Below are 16,579 nucleotides of genomic sequence, written 5' to 3'. Positions count from 1 at the left end.
TAGATATTTTCGCCCACCTAAAGGCAAACCCTAACAGCACCTCTCACCACCACCAAAAGGTGCGACAGCAGAGATCCAGACAAGGATCTGGGCGCCGGCTCCTTGGGAAGCGGAATTAATAGCCCGGGTCGCTTCTCTCTGCGGTGGGACAGGCAGCTGATGGAGCCAGCGGGCCCTGGAATCAGACCTGCGTTAGAAGTCCAGCCCCACCTCCCTGACCCTTGGTCTCCTCATCTGTAAAACGGGGCCAGCGCCGTGCGGGTTACTGAGACAATAAAACTCACGCACAGGGCGGCACCCAGCGACGGCTAGTACAGGGTGGTGCCGCCTGGCCAGGCACCCTGTCCCGGGCGGAGCAGAACATGCCTCACGCCTCCTGGGTCAGTCTTCACGTTCCTCCCTCTTTCTTCGCTGCCTCTGTTGAAGGCCAAGTTCAGCTCTTGGGTGGTTTCTGCCAGGAGTGACAGATTCAACTCTGTCCAGCCAGTTCAGCAAAATTCTGTACAGCCTCTAGGGGAGAGAGAGGGTGATGGATGGGCCTCCAAGTCCCCCCACAGCCCCGCCTTACACCCCAACAGCCGTCCGCTAAGCGCTGCCTCTCCTCCTGCCAGACACTTCATTACAGACGGGACGAACGGGCCCAGGCACCCTGCACTGCGTCATATAAATCATGGCTTCCCGCGCAGTAAGTCACAGGCCGTGATGGCTGTGAGACGCCAGGCCTGACAGAGGCTGCAGGGCGGCCAGCCCTCTGTCATCTTTAAAGCCCCGGACGACAGCGGGGAGAGAGGCCCCTCCCCTCAGGGCGCAGCCCTTGGGAGGGCAGCTGGAGCTCGCCCAGCCTCCGGCCCTGGTCTTCTGGCCCAAAAAGACCCCTTCCCTCGGATCGTGCCCACCTGCCAGCCCAGACAGGGGTCCCCGTCAGCCCAGAGCTGTGGCAGAGGGTTCGAGGTTGACCCCCGGGCCTCACACCCACCAAGCCCCTCCTGGCCGCCATTGCTTTGTTCCCCAAACACACGGGACACACTTGTGGCACCCCAGCCTCACCAAGGAGGGAGCTGAGGTTCACAGAGGAGAAGCCCCTCCTCACCCGGGGCCCCTGGAGGATTAGTGGAGATCAGGAATCACCAGTTCCAGAACCTTCCGCCACCCACACCGACACCCTCTCCCCTTCACTCACTGTCGCTCTCAGGCTGCTCACTCTTTTCCTCGTGGGCAGCCTGCGCTTCTCCCCCATCCCGCCCAGATTATCGCCCCCGTGTCACTGATAAGAGTACATACCCTGGTTCTGGGCTAACCCTCCCACGAACCCACAAGGGACTGTTTCTGCTCCCACGGACAGATGGGGAAACTCAGAGATCTAAAGCTAGGTGCTGAGGTCACCCAGAGTGAGCACAGGGCCAGGAAGTGACCCCGGGCTGGACCCCGGGCCTGTGTGACCGCAAAGCCTGGGCTCGCACCCTCCATTTCCTTGCTTAGGACCCAGGCACTGTCCCGGGGCCTCGTGGGGACTGAGCAATGACAGCTGGGACAGATGTTTACTACCTGAGCGCTGTCCAGGATCCCCCATCTTCTGAAGGATTGGGGCGGTGAAAAGAGGGCGGTGAGGGTCCAGCAGCCTGGGTTCCCAACCCTCCCTCTGCTGTGTGGCCCTGGCCAATTTACTTTCCTTCTCTGGGCCTCCATCTTCCCATCTGCCCATGGAGAAGTTTCCCCAGCCTCCTGGGGACAGGAGCTGCTCGGGTGACATGCCCAGAGTCCCGGGCTGAGGTGCGCCCACGCGTGCTCAGTGTTGAGAAGGCCTGGGGCTGGGTGGCGGGGGCCGTTTCCAGGCTGCAGGCTCCAACGGGAGCAGGTGTGCCTGCCTGAGCCGGTCCCGGGAGGCTCCAGGGCTATATTGCCCGGTGGCCATTAGGCCCACGTGGCTGTTTAAGCTTAATTTTAAATGAATTAAAATGATATAAGATAAAACATTTGGGTTCTCAGTCACACCGGCCACATTTCAAACACTCGATAGCCACGTGTGGCCACGGCTACTGTAGGTGTAGCCCGGGTATAGAGCATTTCCATCAACGTGGAAAGTTCCACCAGGCTGCACTGCGCCACGGCCGGGTCCCAGACAGCACCAGCTTAGCTGAGCTGCCTGGGCTGGGAGCCACGTGCATCCTGGCATCCCAGCAACCCTCTTGACGGGCCCGGCTCCGGACAGAGCAGCTGGACCACCGCAGGGGTGCAGGAATTGTCCACGGAGGCATTTGGGGCAGGACCAGTCTCCCAGGCTAAGGATGGTCCCTCCTGCTTCGAAAGGTCCAGCCCCTTAGCCCCAGTGCAAAGCATTGGCAGCTTCCCCCATTATGACCACTGCCAGGCCTCCAAAAGCCCAGTGGGGACAGGCTCAGGACGGAGATGCTTCGATTCCCCCAACCGTCAAAGGCTCTCTCAGTCCCCGGCCCCCGGCCACCCATCCTGTGGTGCAGATGGAGAAACAGAGCCCAGGGGCTCCTGGGGGTTCCTACTGTCCTCTGCTCCATTGCAGCGAAAAACAAAGCTTCTCGTTATTGCAAAGAACCCCCGTTTCGTCCCCCTCCGGCCCTTCCAAAATGCCCTGAAAACCACGCAGGGTCTCCCGGGGACACGCACGGCTCTATTTTCTCCCGTCTGTCTAGTGCCCCCACCCTCACCCACCCTCAAGCATACACTCCACACTTCCCTGCATTTTCAAGAGGTTCTTGGGTGGAAGGCAGCCCACTGTGTCCCACGAATCCCAGGCCAGGAACTTCTGTGTTTGTGGCAGTTTCCTAATAAGGACTTGGGGAGCCTTCAGCGGGAGATTCTAGACTAGACCCCAGGAAGCCTTCCCCCTGTGCTGACATCATGGCCCAGGAGGCCTTCCTTTGCCTCTGTGTGGGGACCCTCGCCCTCTGTCCCCTCGCCGGTCAGAAACCAAAGCTTTGCCCTGGGCTTCCATCCTGCCCCTTCCTCCTCTGGAGGTGAGAGGAGGGGCGGTGGGAGCAGGAGGGGGGAGGCGACAGGAGACAGTTATTAGGGTCCACGCAGGTAGTTCCTAGGAGATGCCTGGAGACCTCACGGGAGAGGGGAGGGGCGGCCCAGGCGGAGCCCCGCGTGGGCAGCCGAGGGGCAGTCACCCCCAGGCCCGGCCTGGCCCACAGACCCCTAGGTGCAGCGTTTCGGGGGTTAGCGTGTTTGCAGCGGGGGCCTTGGGCGACGAGCCTTTAAACTGGGGAGACCGAAGAATAAAGCTGAGAGGGAACAAAGGCAGAACCAGAAGCAGCTCATGCTGGGGGTGGTCTGAGGCCTTCCAGCACTGCCACGGGGCCCTGAGCCCCTGGAGTGGCTGTCAGGTGAGGAAAATCGGCAGGCCCCCTAAAAGGCCGCCTGGCACCCCTGGTGACTGCATCCAGCCCCATGGCCACGCTCGGCGAGGCCCCTCCCGGCCACGGCGTCCACGCCTCCCCGCGGCCCACTGCACGCCCCACTGTCTCCCGCTCGTGTAGTGGGGCAAGGACCCTGGGAGGAGTGAGGGTCTCGCCAGGATCCCAGGGATTCCGCCTGGTGGACCCTCTTCAAGCGCACTCTGCGCGACCCCGAGCCAGACGGCTCAGTACCTTCCTCTCCGGCAGTGACCTGGGCGGGTGGTTCTGGCCGCCCAAGGGAAGCGCTTTGTTCCACCATCAGCCCATCCAGGCCAGACGGTGCTTCTGTCGGGCAGGGAGGGTCCGCGGCAGGCAGAAGCTCCGCTAGGGTGTCCTCAAGCAGAGGCAGGGCGAGGGAGCCCAGGGGCTGTGCCCCCACCGCCCCCTTGCAGATGGGGTGGCTGAAGCCCGGATGGGTAAACACGGCCCAGGCCACGTGGCAGGTCAGGCTCACCCCAGGACCTTAGCACGTGACGGGGCTCGTCGTCCACAATCACTCAAATGTATCCCCAGATCCTCTCCTTTGCCGAATGCTTTTGTTGCCCCTCTTACCAGCTCTTCTGGAGGGAGGTGGGCCCCACGCCAGCTCCGTGTATATGAGGTGTCTGGGAATCGAGCGGGCTGCGAGTTGCCTGGGGATTCCACTGCCAGGGCTCTTGGTCCTCACTGAGGACAGGGGCCCCTCGCTCCCGCCAGCCACGCAAAGACCAGAGGCAGGGTGCCAGCGGCTCTGATGCAAATGTCCTTGCTGGGTGCAGGGGTCTGGGGCCCCCTGTGGTCCCTAACAACCTGCCAGGCTGACAGACAGGAGCTAGTGAGAGAGTCGGGGCCTTCACCGTCCCGGGCCCCTGCAGGAGGCTCAGAGCTCCCGGCACGGCTGGAGACGCACGCAGGTTGAGTCTGAGGGCGCAGGGGCGTGGGGGGGGGGCACCCTTCTCCTGTGTCCAGCCAAGCTCGGTACTCAGAGCCACGGTGAGGGCCACAGTGCTCATTCTGTCCAGAAAAGCCTTCCAAAATAGATGCAACAGGGTGTGTCCGGAATGGGATTAGGAAGGACGGGCTGAGGTCACTGGCTCCGAGGGGAGGGTGATGTGTTCTAGCCCTAAGCGACCGGGCAGCCTGCTGAGGGCCAGGCAGTGGCCTAGACCTCCCCGAGCTGCGGGATCAAGCAGGTGAGCTGGGGAGTGGCCCATGACAGCCTCTCTCGTGTTGGTGACCCAGTGCCCTTTCCAGAGGGGCCAGAGCTATTTCTCTCCAGCAGAGGAATAAACACAAACAGGGAGGGCGAGAGCGAACGTTTGTGTTTCTGGGTTCAACCCCTGGGGAAGGAGTCGGGCTGGAACCTGGGCCTGACCTCCCTCGTCCAAGGCCTCCCCCCAAGGACGGCTGTGGAATGAACACGTGCACAGGTCCCGAGCAGAGGTCCATGGCCAAACCACAGGGCCCGGGGAAGCAGCCCAGGCCATCTGGGAAGCCAGCTACCCTCCTCTCCTCCGCTGGCCCTACGGGGTCCACTCGGGGTTTCCCAGGCCCGTCCGTGAGCAGGGTGGTGTGGGGGACTGCAGGTGTTCCTTTGCCTGAGGCTTGGGAAAGACAGAGGTCCCCGCCCCCTCAGCTTGCGGTCTGGCGAGGGGGCCAGATTCTCTCTACAAAGGTCACCCGAAACCCAAACGTCTTCCCATGGCCTTAGCTTTATTAGCCTGACCTGTTCCAGCCCCGTCTGCAGTGGGGCTGAGTGGTGTGTGCGCCTCTGAAGGCAGCCTGGGCCCTCCTCCGGCACCGCGTGGCTTCCCGCCTGTGTCTGCGGGAGCCTTGTCTCTCCTGTCCCCTGAGCACCTGCCACGCCTGCTCCCCACGGGGCCGGGCTCGCCGGGGCACAGCCGCGTGGTGCCGCTTTGCGGCGGCTGCCTGGGCCCTGGGCTGGCCCCCATCCCGGCAGGGAGGCAGGGTTCCCCCTGATGCACGGAGGACAGTTCTGGAAGCCCCACGAAGGGAGCAGGGGACTCACCCCCTTTCAAGGGCCTGTGCGAGGCCCATCCCCAGGGGGCCGGAAGAGTGGGAGACCAGGACCAGAGCTCAGTCCTAATCAAAGAGTAAGGACAGGAGAAACCCACCCAGGCAGGAGGAGTCTGCCAGGTTCTCACCCAGCAGCATGCCTTCCTCTCCAGACCTAGAGAGCGAGGGGCTCTCGGGGAAACCAAGCCAGGAGAGGGAGCTTCTGCACAGGGGAGGGAGGGTGCTGATCTGAGACCCCTCCCATCCCTGCTTCTGGCACTGCTTTCAGGGCTGGGAACTCTCAGGAGGCTTTCCCGTGTGAAGAACTGAGAGCTCAAGGCAGGAAGAGCTTGCTGTCTGGATCCACCCGCCACCCTTCCTGGGATCTGGGAACCAGACCATTCTGCTAAGCTTGACCTCAGGGACCGGGCCAGTCTGGCACGCACGCTCTCTGCCTTCCCTACTGCGCCTGAGGCAGACAGTACTAATCAATCCCCACACTGTCCCCAGTTCCAGACACACCTTACACCTCTCCGAGGCTGCTCTGGGCAGCCTTCCAGTCAAGGCTAGGAACCCAGGGTAAAGCTCCCTGCCTCCCTGCTTTGACACGGGCCTTATCGAGTGTTTCCTAAGCGCCTTCTCAGAAGCTCTCATGGGCTACAGGCGTGGTCCCTGAGCCTTAGGGGTTATGGGTGGCTTTTTTAGGGTGTGGGTGGACTCGAGACCACCCTTTGGTCAGTGACCACAGCACGGGCCTTCCGGGTCCTCCTTCCACCCTCTCAGTTTGCATCTGTTTGGGGGGGGATGGTTCGCAGGCCTCGACTGAGGGCAGGGGGAGCCCAAGTTCTGGCCAGGGTCCTCTGGCCCCCGGATCGGCTGAGGCCCCGCCCCCCGCCCCTCAGTAGATCCCTTTCATCCTCTTGTTGTCGGGATCGAAGGGAGACTTGAGGTGAGCCTGGGCCGGATAGGTCACCCCCATCCTCTCCAGGGCGTACTCTCCACTCTTCACAAAGTCCAGCGAGACCTAGTAGCAGAAGAGGAGGGACCTTGGTCACTCGTTACCCAGTGGGTGCTGGGCTCACGCTACCTGCCTCTTGGGACGGGGCCAGCTGTCTCGGCCTCACGCCCCTCCATCGCTGTGCTGAGGGTCCTCCCTGAGCAGGTAGATTCCGTGTCCCCGTGCCCCCGAGGTGCACTTGAGCACCTGGGGTCCAGCAGAGCCGAGGTCTGGCAGTCAGTGAGATCTCTCCCGCGGGGCAGCACCCCTCCACCCTGAACTGGAGGTCCCTGGGAACCGGAGCACGGCCTGGACACGCAGGGCAGTGGCGGGCGGAGGCAGAGTGGGCTGGCCCAGCGTAGGATCCTGTTCTCCTGGTGCAGAGAATACACCCAGGGCCGGGCCTCACGGAGGGGTTCTGCTCGGGCTGTTAAATGACCTCTCTCGGCAGCTCAGGGCTGGACGGAAAAAATACCCCAGACGAGGCTTTTTACGTGACGGCAGTGTTGGAATGAAGCGGCTTCTAGACCAGGCTTCTGAGCCGTGGTGGGCGCTGCCCGTGGGCTCAAAGCTCCACGCTGGCCCACTGGGCCCAGAGGCAGGAGGCAGAGACCACTGGTGCCTTCAGACGTCTGAAGGACGGGTTTGCCCAGAGCTGGGGCGTAGTCCTTGCTAATAAACAAACACCCCGGAGGCCACCAATTCTGCCCCCAGATCCAGAGCCTTTCCTTTCAAGGGCAGTTTTCCTATTTTACAAAGGAGTCTTGGTTATCCCGCTGCTGTGCTGGTAAATGTTTAACAGCCAGCTCTCAAGGGAGGGGAAGGGGTTGGGGGATGGGGGAGGCCTGATTGTGGCGTTTGCCCATTTCCATGGTATAAACACACTGGACATCCCTGATGGCGGGGTTGGGAAGAGGTGGACACAGTCGGCTCTCACAAGCCAGCCTGAGCCAGCCCTGGTCCTGCACTGGTCAAACCCGGGTATCCTGGGCCACCTGTCTGGGTAGGTATAAGCGTTCCTTCCACGGTCACGTTAATTAGAAACCCAACCTGACCAAGCAGAAAAAGCAAGAATTATTGTTCTTTGAAAGAAGAGGTGAGTAGGCCTGCACCAACCCCTACCCTTGCATGGGGCAAATGGACACGGGGCTTCAGCTGGGACCCAGGGCTCCATATCTGGGGTGTCAGAGGGTCCTTTGTCACCGCAAAACGTCATCACTAGCCATGGCAACCCCATGGCAATAAGTGGAGCTTATTAAGGCTCCACTTAGAGCAGAGATCTGTAGACAGCCCTGTGAGGCAGGTGGGGATAATCTGTCCCCATTTTACAGATGAGGAAGCCGAGGCTCAGAGAGACGCCCTTGTCCCAGGTCGCCAGGCCAGTCCAGGGCAGAGCGCCAAAGCTACTGAGGCCGAGCCTGTGTCCTGAGCCTCCCAGCCCACTGCGGATGCAGCCTCCTCAGACAGCACCGCAGCCTGGCCCCTTCCCCCTTGGGTCTGCCGTCAGGCCTGGCCCGCCCCTGCACCTCTGCCAGGGCTGGTCTGACTCACTCCTCCTGCCCCCTCCATGCTGCTGCTTCCAAGTGCCTCCCCCAACCTGGAGCCTCAGTGGGGGGAGGTGGGGGGCCGCAGCCCAGAGACTGTTGGGGCAGGGGAGGCCGGAAGGCCCAGCTGGATGGGCATCCCTGCCCCGACGTCAGAGCCTCTTGGGGCCCCTTTCTCCGCCGTCAGGGGGCTGGTGCACGACTCCAAGGAAGCAAGCAGGTGAAGCCATAAAGGTGCCACCGATGATAATGAGCTCCCCCCACCACTCGCGTCACACCACCCAGCCAGCCCGGCCTGAGCCCCACCCCCCCCCAGGGCTCAGAGCCCTGCAGGCCCTCTAAGGGCCCTCGCTCGGCCCTCACTCCCCTGCCAGTGTGGACGGCGGCACCCATGCTCAGTGGGGGATTATTTGGGTTTACAAATGGTTGTTTGGGCAAAATGTTTAGATTTTCTCCACCCAGAACAAGCTGCCCCTCTGTCTCATTGCCAAGTTTCCCAAACGTGCCTGCGCGCGCGTCTGTGTGCGCGTGTGTCAGTACGTGTGCGCACATGCGGGTACACGCGTGTGTACCCTGATGTGTATGCACACGACCGTCTGCACGCACACGGGGTCTCAAGCTCTAGGGAGCAGCGGGCGTTAGCCCGGCCCAGAGCCTCTTCCTGACCGGGAGAAGCTGGGAGCTTCCAAAATCAGATTCTTTCGGAGAGAAAATATGGAAAGAGCTCCGACTCTGCCCAGGGACACAGCCCCGTCAGTCAGTCACCTCACTGTGCTCTGGTCCCCGCACGCCCAGCACACTCAAGGCGGTGGGCAGGGGTGCTGGTGCGGAGCCTGAGAGGACCTGGGGCTCCCGGTGGCAGTGCTGGGGAGTTGGACTCACCGGCCCGCCGCTGGGGTCCCGGATGTAGCCGTAGGCCAGGGTCTTGTCGATGGTGAACCCGAAGTCGGCTCTCCGGACGTGGCCCACCACCTGGCCGTTTCTCCAGATGGCCTCCAGGCCGAACATGGGCACTTTCCTGGAAGAAGCAACAGACGGCTGGGACCCCAGAGCCCCCGGAGGGGAAACTCCTGCGCTTTGCCTGGTCGAGGAGAGAGGGGCCGCGCCCGCCAGACCACGGGCTCCACGCCGCGGGGCTGGTCCGCTACGAGCCCCCGTGCCCAGCGCCCGGCCCCCGGGGACGCCACGGCACAGGCTCCGAGCAAATAAATGAACAGAAAACACCAAAACCAGGATCTGACTTCCGTGTCTCTAGGGACGGGCCCCACAGATTCGGAAGAGGCCCACCTTGACGATTTGAGACTTCTGATCAGTTTAAACCTGTCGTAGACTTGTTTTACTGACGGGTCTCCTCTTTCTACAGCGTGCTGTAGCATCTGTTCAAAGTGCTTTTCTGTATTGCATGTAAGGTACAATGCTCGCTGTGAAAGTTTGGAAAATTCAAAATAGAAAACAAAGATTCAACTCCAGTCACAGAAACGCCAGCACTGGATCGCCTGGTGCAGATCTTGGCAGACGTGCCCCTCTTGTGCATCGCGCCCGCGAGGACTGTGCTGGGCCCTGGGGAGGCAGCGAGCACCGTGTGTCCCCGTGGGTCCCCGGGGCGGGTGCTGAGGACCACGCCCGGAGGCGAGTGGGGCACAGCTGGGCCCAGTTACGGTAACTGGAACTGGGTGAACCCTACACTGAGGAAAAGAGCCTGCACAGGGTCCAGGGTGCCGCCCAGTTCAGAGACCAGGAGGAAAAGGTCTGGGCCCCACGGGTCCAGTGGATGAGGGTGGGACGGAAGGAGGCTTTGTAAGCACATTCTTGTCTCCTTTGGTCTCACCCAGTCCTACCGGGGCGCCACGTCCATGGGAGGGAACAGCCTCAGAGAGGCCACCGGCCTCGCCCAGGGCCCCAGAGCAAATGCAGCGGGAGTTCTCTGTGACTCCCCAGCCGGCGCCCAGGCCGGGTCTCTCCTCAGGCCTGGGACCGGCCAGGCCACGGCACTGGGTGGATTCTGCAGCCCGGCAAGGAACCCCCAAGTTGGGAGAGCCAGGCTGTGGCCGGTGCTGTCTGAAGCTGTGGGCCAGGCGGCAGAAGGCCTCAGCGGACCCCTGCTCTACCTGCACCCCAAACCAGAGCTGAGCTGCTCCCCGGGAGACGGACAAGGAATCAAGTCGAGAGGCGGCCTGACGGGAACCCAGGAAGAAGCCGTAGGACGGTGACGGCCCCCAGCTCTGCTCTCTCTCCGCCCCCCTCCCCTGGGCACTCTCAACACTTGCTTTGAAGGTTCCAAATCTGGGAGAAGTGAAACCCTTGACGGCTGGCTGTCAGCTCCAAATCGACGAAGCCCAGAGACGCCCGCCGCCCTGGAGACGGTTGTTACTCAGACTCCGTGTCACACCATCTATGTCTTCCAGTGTCAGCACCCCGGACCCAGGGACAATGTGGGCTCAGCTCCGAGCACGTAAGGGCGACATGCTCAAAAGCTGCCCCGGGGGAGGTGGGGGAGAAGGGATCAGGCCCTTCCACAGGGCTCTCCTTCCACCTCTGCCTCGTGCCCGGGCGAGAGCCACCCTGTCCCTTGGCCCCCATGGTCTCCATCTGTAAGTGGGGCTGGTGGCCCCAGCCTGGCCCTTCCCTCCACGGTCCCCCTCCCGGGCTGTGGGGAGGCTCTAATGAGGACACAGTGGGACGTGGCAGCACCGTGACGGGCAGCCAGCTCGAGGCCCTTGGTCTGGAGCCTCCCACAGAGCTGGCTTGGGTTGGCAGGGCCTTTCACTTTTAAAATCTGTGTTTGAGGGAATTCCCTGGTGGTCCAGTGGTAAGGACTCTGCACGTTCACTGCCGAGGGCGTGGGTTCAATCCCTGGTTGGGGAACTAAGACACTGCTAGCGCATGGCGTGGCCAAAATAAAATAAAATAAAATCTGCGTCTGATGAGCGCTACCCTCTTTACTCCCTGCTGACCAGCACCGGCCCCGGGCCTGGTTTGCACCCTGCCCAGCCCTGGCGGGATCTGAGTTTGCAGCGTTGGCTTCGGAGTCAGGCCCGGCATGGACCCAGCCTTCTCACCTGTAACGGGGCTGCGGTGGGAGTTCTGGGAGAGGGCGCCTGGCCCGTGGGGAGCGTCACACCAGGCGGCTCGAGAGGAGGAACCCCAAAGCCTGCTTGTCACTTCTGGCAGCCCTGGCCCCAGGGGTACTCACTCGTCCACGGTGAAGCCCACCAGGCGCCGGCAGAGGCCCTTGGCCCGCTGCTCCTCCAGGGCCTCGCGCCCCAGGAAGGGGATGGCGGACTTGAGTTTGCAGGTGAAGGCCAAACCCGCTTCCAGGGGGCTGTCATCGGACCGCAGGTCGGCGTGCCAGTGCCGGTAGCCTGGGTGGAGAGACGACGGGGTCAGCGCCAGCAGAGGCAGACACACGCCCTTCGCAAGACGCACGTGGGCCCCTGCCCCAGCCCACATGCCCACCCTAGAAACTCCGTGACCTGGGCCTCCCGGGGCGGGGGGCATCCTCGATCGCACTAGGTCCCCTGGACGAGCCCTTCAGCACTGCAGCACCTGTGCCGTCAGGCTGGGGGCCCTGGGGAGGGGGCTGTGAAGGGGCAGCACTGAGGGCCCCTTCCCGCTCCCATGTCCTCCAGCTGTCTCCAGGAAACTTGGCGCTACATCCAAATCCAGCTCTGGCTCCCGCCCGCCCCTACCTGGGAGAGCGCCCCGCCCCTCAAGAGTGCTGGTGCCAAGAGGTGCCAGCACCATCCCCGGGCCTGCGTGGAGGACCCGGTTCGTGGACAGCAAAGGGGGTTTGGGGAGACGGCAAAGGTTGGGGGAAGGGGGAGCACAGTGGGGCTGGAAGGATCACGGGGCCAGAGGTGGGGGTAACAGCCTCTCTGCCTCCAGTGAACGTGGCTCAGGCAGCCCACCGTGGTGTCCAAACCCTGCACACACCTTTCTCGATGCTCAGGGAGTCGATGGCCCGGTACCCGGCATTGACGAGGCCGTGCTTGGCCCCTGCTGCCATCACAGCCTGGTACACGGGCAGGCAGGACGACCTCGGGATGTGCAGCTCCCAGCCCAGCTCCCCAACGAAGGACAGCCTCATGGCCCGGACCTGGGGGACAAGTCACAGCTTAGACGTGGGCCAGGGTCAGACGGCTGAGGTCGAGGTCCAGCCACCACTCACTGGTGGACACTTCCTACCGTCACCGTTATTAGCCGGCCCTGGGCCCAGGCCACGGCCTCTGACCCCCTGGGGGGTCCCGAGGAGAGTCCTCAGGGGCACTCTGGAAATGTTTTTTGTTGTTGTTTAATAAGTTTATTGATTGACTGACTGATTTTTGGCTACCTTGGATCTTCGTTACTGCACACGGGCCTTCTCTTGTTGCAGTGAGCGGGGGCTACTCTTAGTTGCGGTGCGTGGGCTTCTCATTGCGGTGGCTTCTCTTGTTGGGGAGCACAGGCTCTAGGCGCGCGGGCTTCAGTAGTTGTGGCACGTGGGCTCAGTAGTTGTAGCTCGCAGGCTCTAGAGCACAGTCTCGGTAGCTGAGGCGCATGGGCTTAGTTGTCCCGTGGCATGTGGGATCTGCCCGGACCAGGGCTCGAACCCATGTCCCCTGCATTGGCAGGCGGATTCTTAACCACTGCGCCACCAGGGAAGTCCCTGGAAATCTTTAAAAGGAAGGGGTGTCGTCGTTGGGGGTGGGAGAAAGTGGACATGTGGTTCCCGGGCCACAGCTCTTCTCCTAAGTGACTGTAGGGATGCCCTTGGGCCTCTGTAACCAATGACTACAAACCCGGGGACTTAAAACCACAGAAGTGTGCTCTCTCCCAGTTCTGGAGGCCCGAAGCCCAAAAGCAAGGTGTGGGCAGGGCCACGCTCCCTCTGGAGGCCCCAGGCGCTCCTGGCTGCGTCATCCCGACCTCTGGCTCACTCTCCTCTGTGTCTGTGTCTCCTCGTCTCCAGCAGGACACCTGCCGTTGGGATGATCCCCACCCTAAGCCAGGATGGTCTCATCCTGAGATCCTCTGCCTTAATCACAACTGCAGAGACCCTATTTCCAAGGTCCCATTTCCCAGGTCCGGGGTGGGGACATGGACGTCTCTTTTGGGGGCCACCGTTCAATCACCGCAGTGACTCGGGCAAGCCTCTTGGCCTCCCTTTGGCCTCGATTTCCTCGTCTATAAGCGGGCTCAGGGGCCTGGCTTTGTCTGTCTTAGGAAGCCCGACTTTTCCTGCTCGGCTGGTTTGGTGGCTCGTCGCTTACACATCCAGCACCTGGCGGCCGCCTCCAGCCTTCGGGCAAATACTTGAACCCTCAGTGTCCCCATGTGCAAGGCCCAAGCGTGGGACTGTCCAGCTCACAAAAGGGACAGGGAGGGTGCAGCACGTCACAGAGCTCATGGAGACGGAGGACCTGATCCCATTACTGCTCTGAGCCCCAAGGGCTGCCCGGTGCAGCTCCTGCCAGGATAATATCTGAGCAGAAGGAGAGCGGGGGCCACTCTGCCGACCACGGAACCAGCGCCTTATAAATCTGACACTTCAATCACACCGCCACCGAGGGGCTGGATTCGGGAAGCTTCTGAAACAGCACAAATTTGCCCTGAGTTGCCATTTGTCCGGGCCTCTCAAAAAACTCACAATTGACACAGAAAATGTACTGTTGACATTTCACTGCTCCCCTGCCTTGTCAACGGGCTTCTAATTTTAGACAGCCCACGGAGGAGCTCAGGGCTCAAAGCCAACCTCATTTTGAACAGGAAAAAATCATTTTTAAAGCTCACCCATTCACGGCCCCAGGATCGCCGGTCTTATCAGACATACAGCCCCCCAGTTAAGTCAGGCTTTTGAACGAATTCACGGGTGGGATGGAGCTACCCCCAGCCTCTTCCCCAGCTCCCAGGAGCCCGGCGAGGCCAGGAAGCTGGCTGGTCTCCATCATACCCCAGCACACAGACGGGCTGAATTAATACTTCCTGAGTGAAGGGGGAAAACAGGCACAGATGGACAGACCTCTGCTTTCTGGCAAAGTGAGGGGAAGGGTTTGGGGACTCCTAGGTGACTTTCTAAGTTGCCAGCATCATTGGTTCTTGAGACATCTGGTGTTTTTATCTCCACTGAAACAGTGGAGTTGGGGGAGGTCTCATTTCTTCTGAGAGAGGACACGTACTGAAGGGAAGGGCCGAAAATAAGGACATCTGGACCATGGGCTCAGGGTCAGGCAGACCCACGGGCTGGCCTCTCCCAGCCTCAGTGCCCCCGTCTGATAAATGGGGTGAGCATCAAGTTCATGGGAAGCTGGTGCCTGGTACACAGTCATCTGATGGTCAGCGTGGGCTTGGATGGACTTTAGAAAGCAAGCCCCAAACTGAGGCAAACTCCCCTTCAAAACAGCCCTACACTGCTCTGGGAACCATGGGCAGTGGACGGGGCCACAGAATTGTGGAAGGCCATCAGGAAGGGCCTTAAAGCAGGTTTTGTTTAAACCCTTTTCAGACCCCAAAGACTCCCCCGATACTGTTAGAACCGACAAACCAAGTCAGCAAGGTTGCAGGATATAAAATCAACATGCAGAACTGGCTGCCTTTCTATACCCTAACAATGGACGATCTAAACAGGGAATTAGGAAACTATCCGTTTACAATCACATCAAAAAAAAAATAAAATCCCTAGGAAGAAACCTAACTGCAGTGGTGAAAGACTTGGACGCTGAGAACTATAAAACATTGCCTAAAGAAATGAAAGTTCTTTCATTACACAAATAAATGGAAAGACATCTCGTGTCCTCAAGATATCAATGCTACCCAAACGATCTACAGATTCAATACAATCTCTATCAAAATCCCAGTGGCATTTTTTTGCAGAAATAGAAAAATTCACCCTAACAGTCATATGGGTGACCTCAAATAGCCAAACAATCTTGGAAAAGAACAAGGCTGAAGGACTCACTTCCTGATTTCAAAAGTTATTACAAAGCTACCACATCAAAACAGCGTGGTACAGCATAAAATCAGACAAACAAATCAACGGAATAGAAAAGACAGCCCAGAAATAAACCCTCATGTAAATGCCCAGTGACCCTGAACAAGGGATCCAAGACTGTTCCGTGGGGAAAGGACAGTCTCTTCAACAAATAGTGATGGAAAAACTGAACCTTATCTTACACCATATATAAACATTAACTCAAACTGGATTAAAGACCTAAACGTGAGGCCTCTGACTGTAAAACCCCTAGAAGAAGACATAGAGGAAAACTTCGTGACACTGGACTTGGAGGTGATTTCTCAAATATGATACCAAAAGCACAGGCAACAAAAAGCAAAAATAATTAAATGGGACTCCAACAAATGTAAAAATTTCTGTGCATCAAAGGACACAACCAACAGTGAGAAGGCAACCTACAGAATGGGAGAAAACATTTACAAATCATGTATCCGATAAAGGGTTACTATCCAGACTATATAAAGAGCTCCTACAACTCAACGAAAACAAAACAACCTGATTAAGAAACGAATTAAGAACGTGAATAGACATTTCACAAAGATGATATACAAATGGCCAACAAGCATGTGAAAAGATGGGCAGTATCACTAAACATTAGGGAAATGTAAATGAAAACCACAATGAAATTCGATTTCAGACCCATTAGCATGGCTCCTATTTAAAAGAAAACACAGAAAATAATCAGTGTTGGCGAGAATGTGAAGGGATTGGAGCCCTTGGGCACAGTTGGGGGGAATGTAAAATAGTGTAACTGTTAGGAAAAACAGTATGGTGATTCCTCAAAAAATTAAAAATAGAACTACCATATGTCCAGCAATCCCACTTCTGGGTACATATGCAAAAGAACTGAGGGGTAGAGAAGGAGCTGGTCTGGTCCTGTGCGTCCCGGGCAACAAGCATCCTATTATCATCAGACAAATGTAGCTCTGCAAATAAACGCTGGAACAGGACCTTGTGTGAGGCCCTGCTGGGAGCAATGCCCTTTTCTGCTTGGCCCAGCTGGGGTGACCACTCAGGAGTCAACAGGGCTTGGCCAGTGCCCATCTTTGCAGTGGCCAGTGTGCTTCTGGCCGGCTGGCCCACAGAGGAAGGAATTGCTTCTAAAGCCAGCAAGAGCCACCTGCCAGCTGGGCCCCCTGGGAGGCTCAGACTCCTGGGCTGGGGAACGGAGACCCTAGAGGACCCCTGAGTGAGAAGAGATCCTGCTGGGGTGGGGAGGCAGACCCGCCAAGCCCCAAACACCTGGGTGAACGTCATTACTTCTATGCAGTGCTTCTTCATTAGAAATTGGCTCAAGGACCCTCTCCTTTTGGAAGGTTCTGGGTTTCAGACCCCTCCACCAGGACATGTGGGGCCCTGTAGAAAGTTCTGCGGGATGCTACGGGTCCCCAAGGGTGAGAGGATTCTCCGCTCTGTCCATCACGTGTTTCATTCAGGCCACTAGGGTGGCAATGAGATGGTCAGCAGGGTGTGGTGTGGGGGAGTTCTCCTGTCCTGAGGCTGAGCAGTGTCCCCGACAGCCTGGGCTGCAGCAGGCTTAAGGCTTATCCGCCCCGTAAGGACAAGGCTGGAATCCGGAACACGAGTCACGAGATGCCTCTGAGCCCCAACCCGGGGCTCT

The 16,579-nt window shown here is 59.5% G+C and overlaps 1 protein-coding gene across 1 annotated transcript in view; it reads right to left on the bottom strand.

The window, feature by feature from the left end:
• Positions 1-6,327: 6,327 nt before the first annotated feature.
• Positions 6,328-16,579, bottom strand: part of SARDH (sarcosine dehydrogenase) — a 64,029-nt gene continuing 53,777 nt past the window's right edge. The window contains exons 17-20 of the mRNA XM_065878451.1: positions 11,904-12,066; positions 11,164-11,332; positions 8,853-8,988; positions 6,328-6,453 (exon numbers count right to left, since the gene is read on the bottom strand). Coding sequence (XP_065734523.1) covers positions 6,328-6,453; positions 8,853-8,988; positions 11,164-11,332; positions 11,904-12,066 — 594 coding nt within the window. The remainder of the gene's footprint in view (positions 6,454-8,852; positions 8,989-11,163; positions 11,333-11,903; positions 12,067-16,579) is intronic.

Source organism: Phocoena phocoena, chromosome 6 (assembly GCF_963924675.1).
Source record: "Phocoena phocoena chromosome 6, mPhoPho1.1, whole genome shotgun sequence".
NCBI classification, from domain to species: Eukaryota; Metazoa; Chordata; class Mammalia; order Artiodactyla; family Phocoenidae; genus Phocoena; species Phocoena phocoena.
The sequence above is the reverse complement of the archived record's forward strand: the minus strand, read 5'-3'. Positions and strand labels throughout refer to the sequence as shown.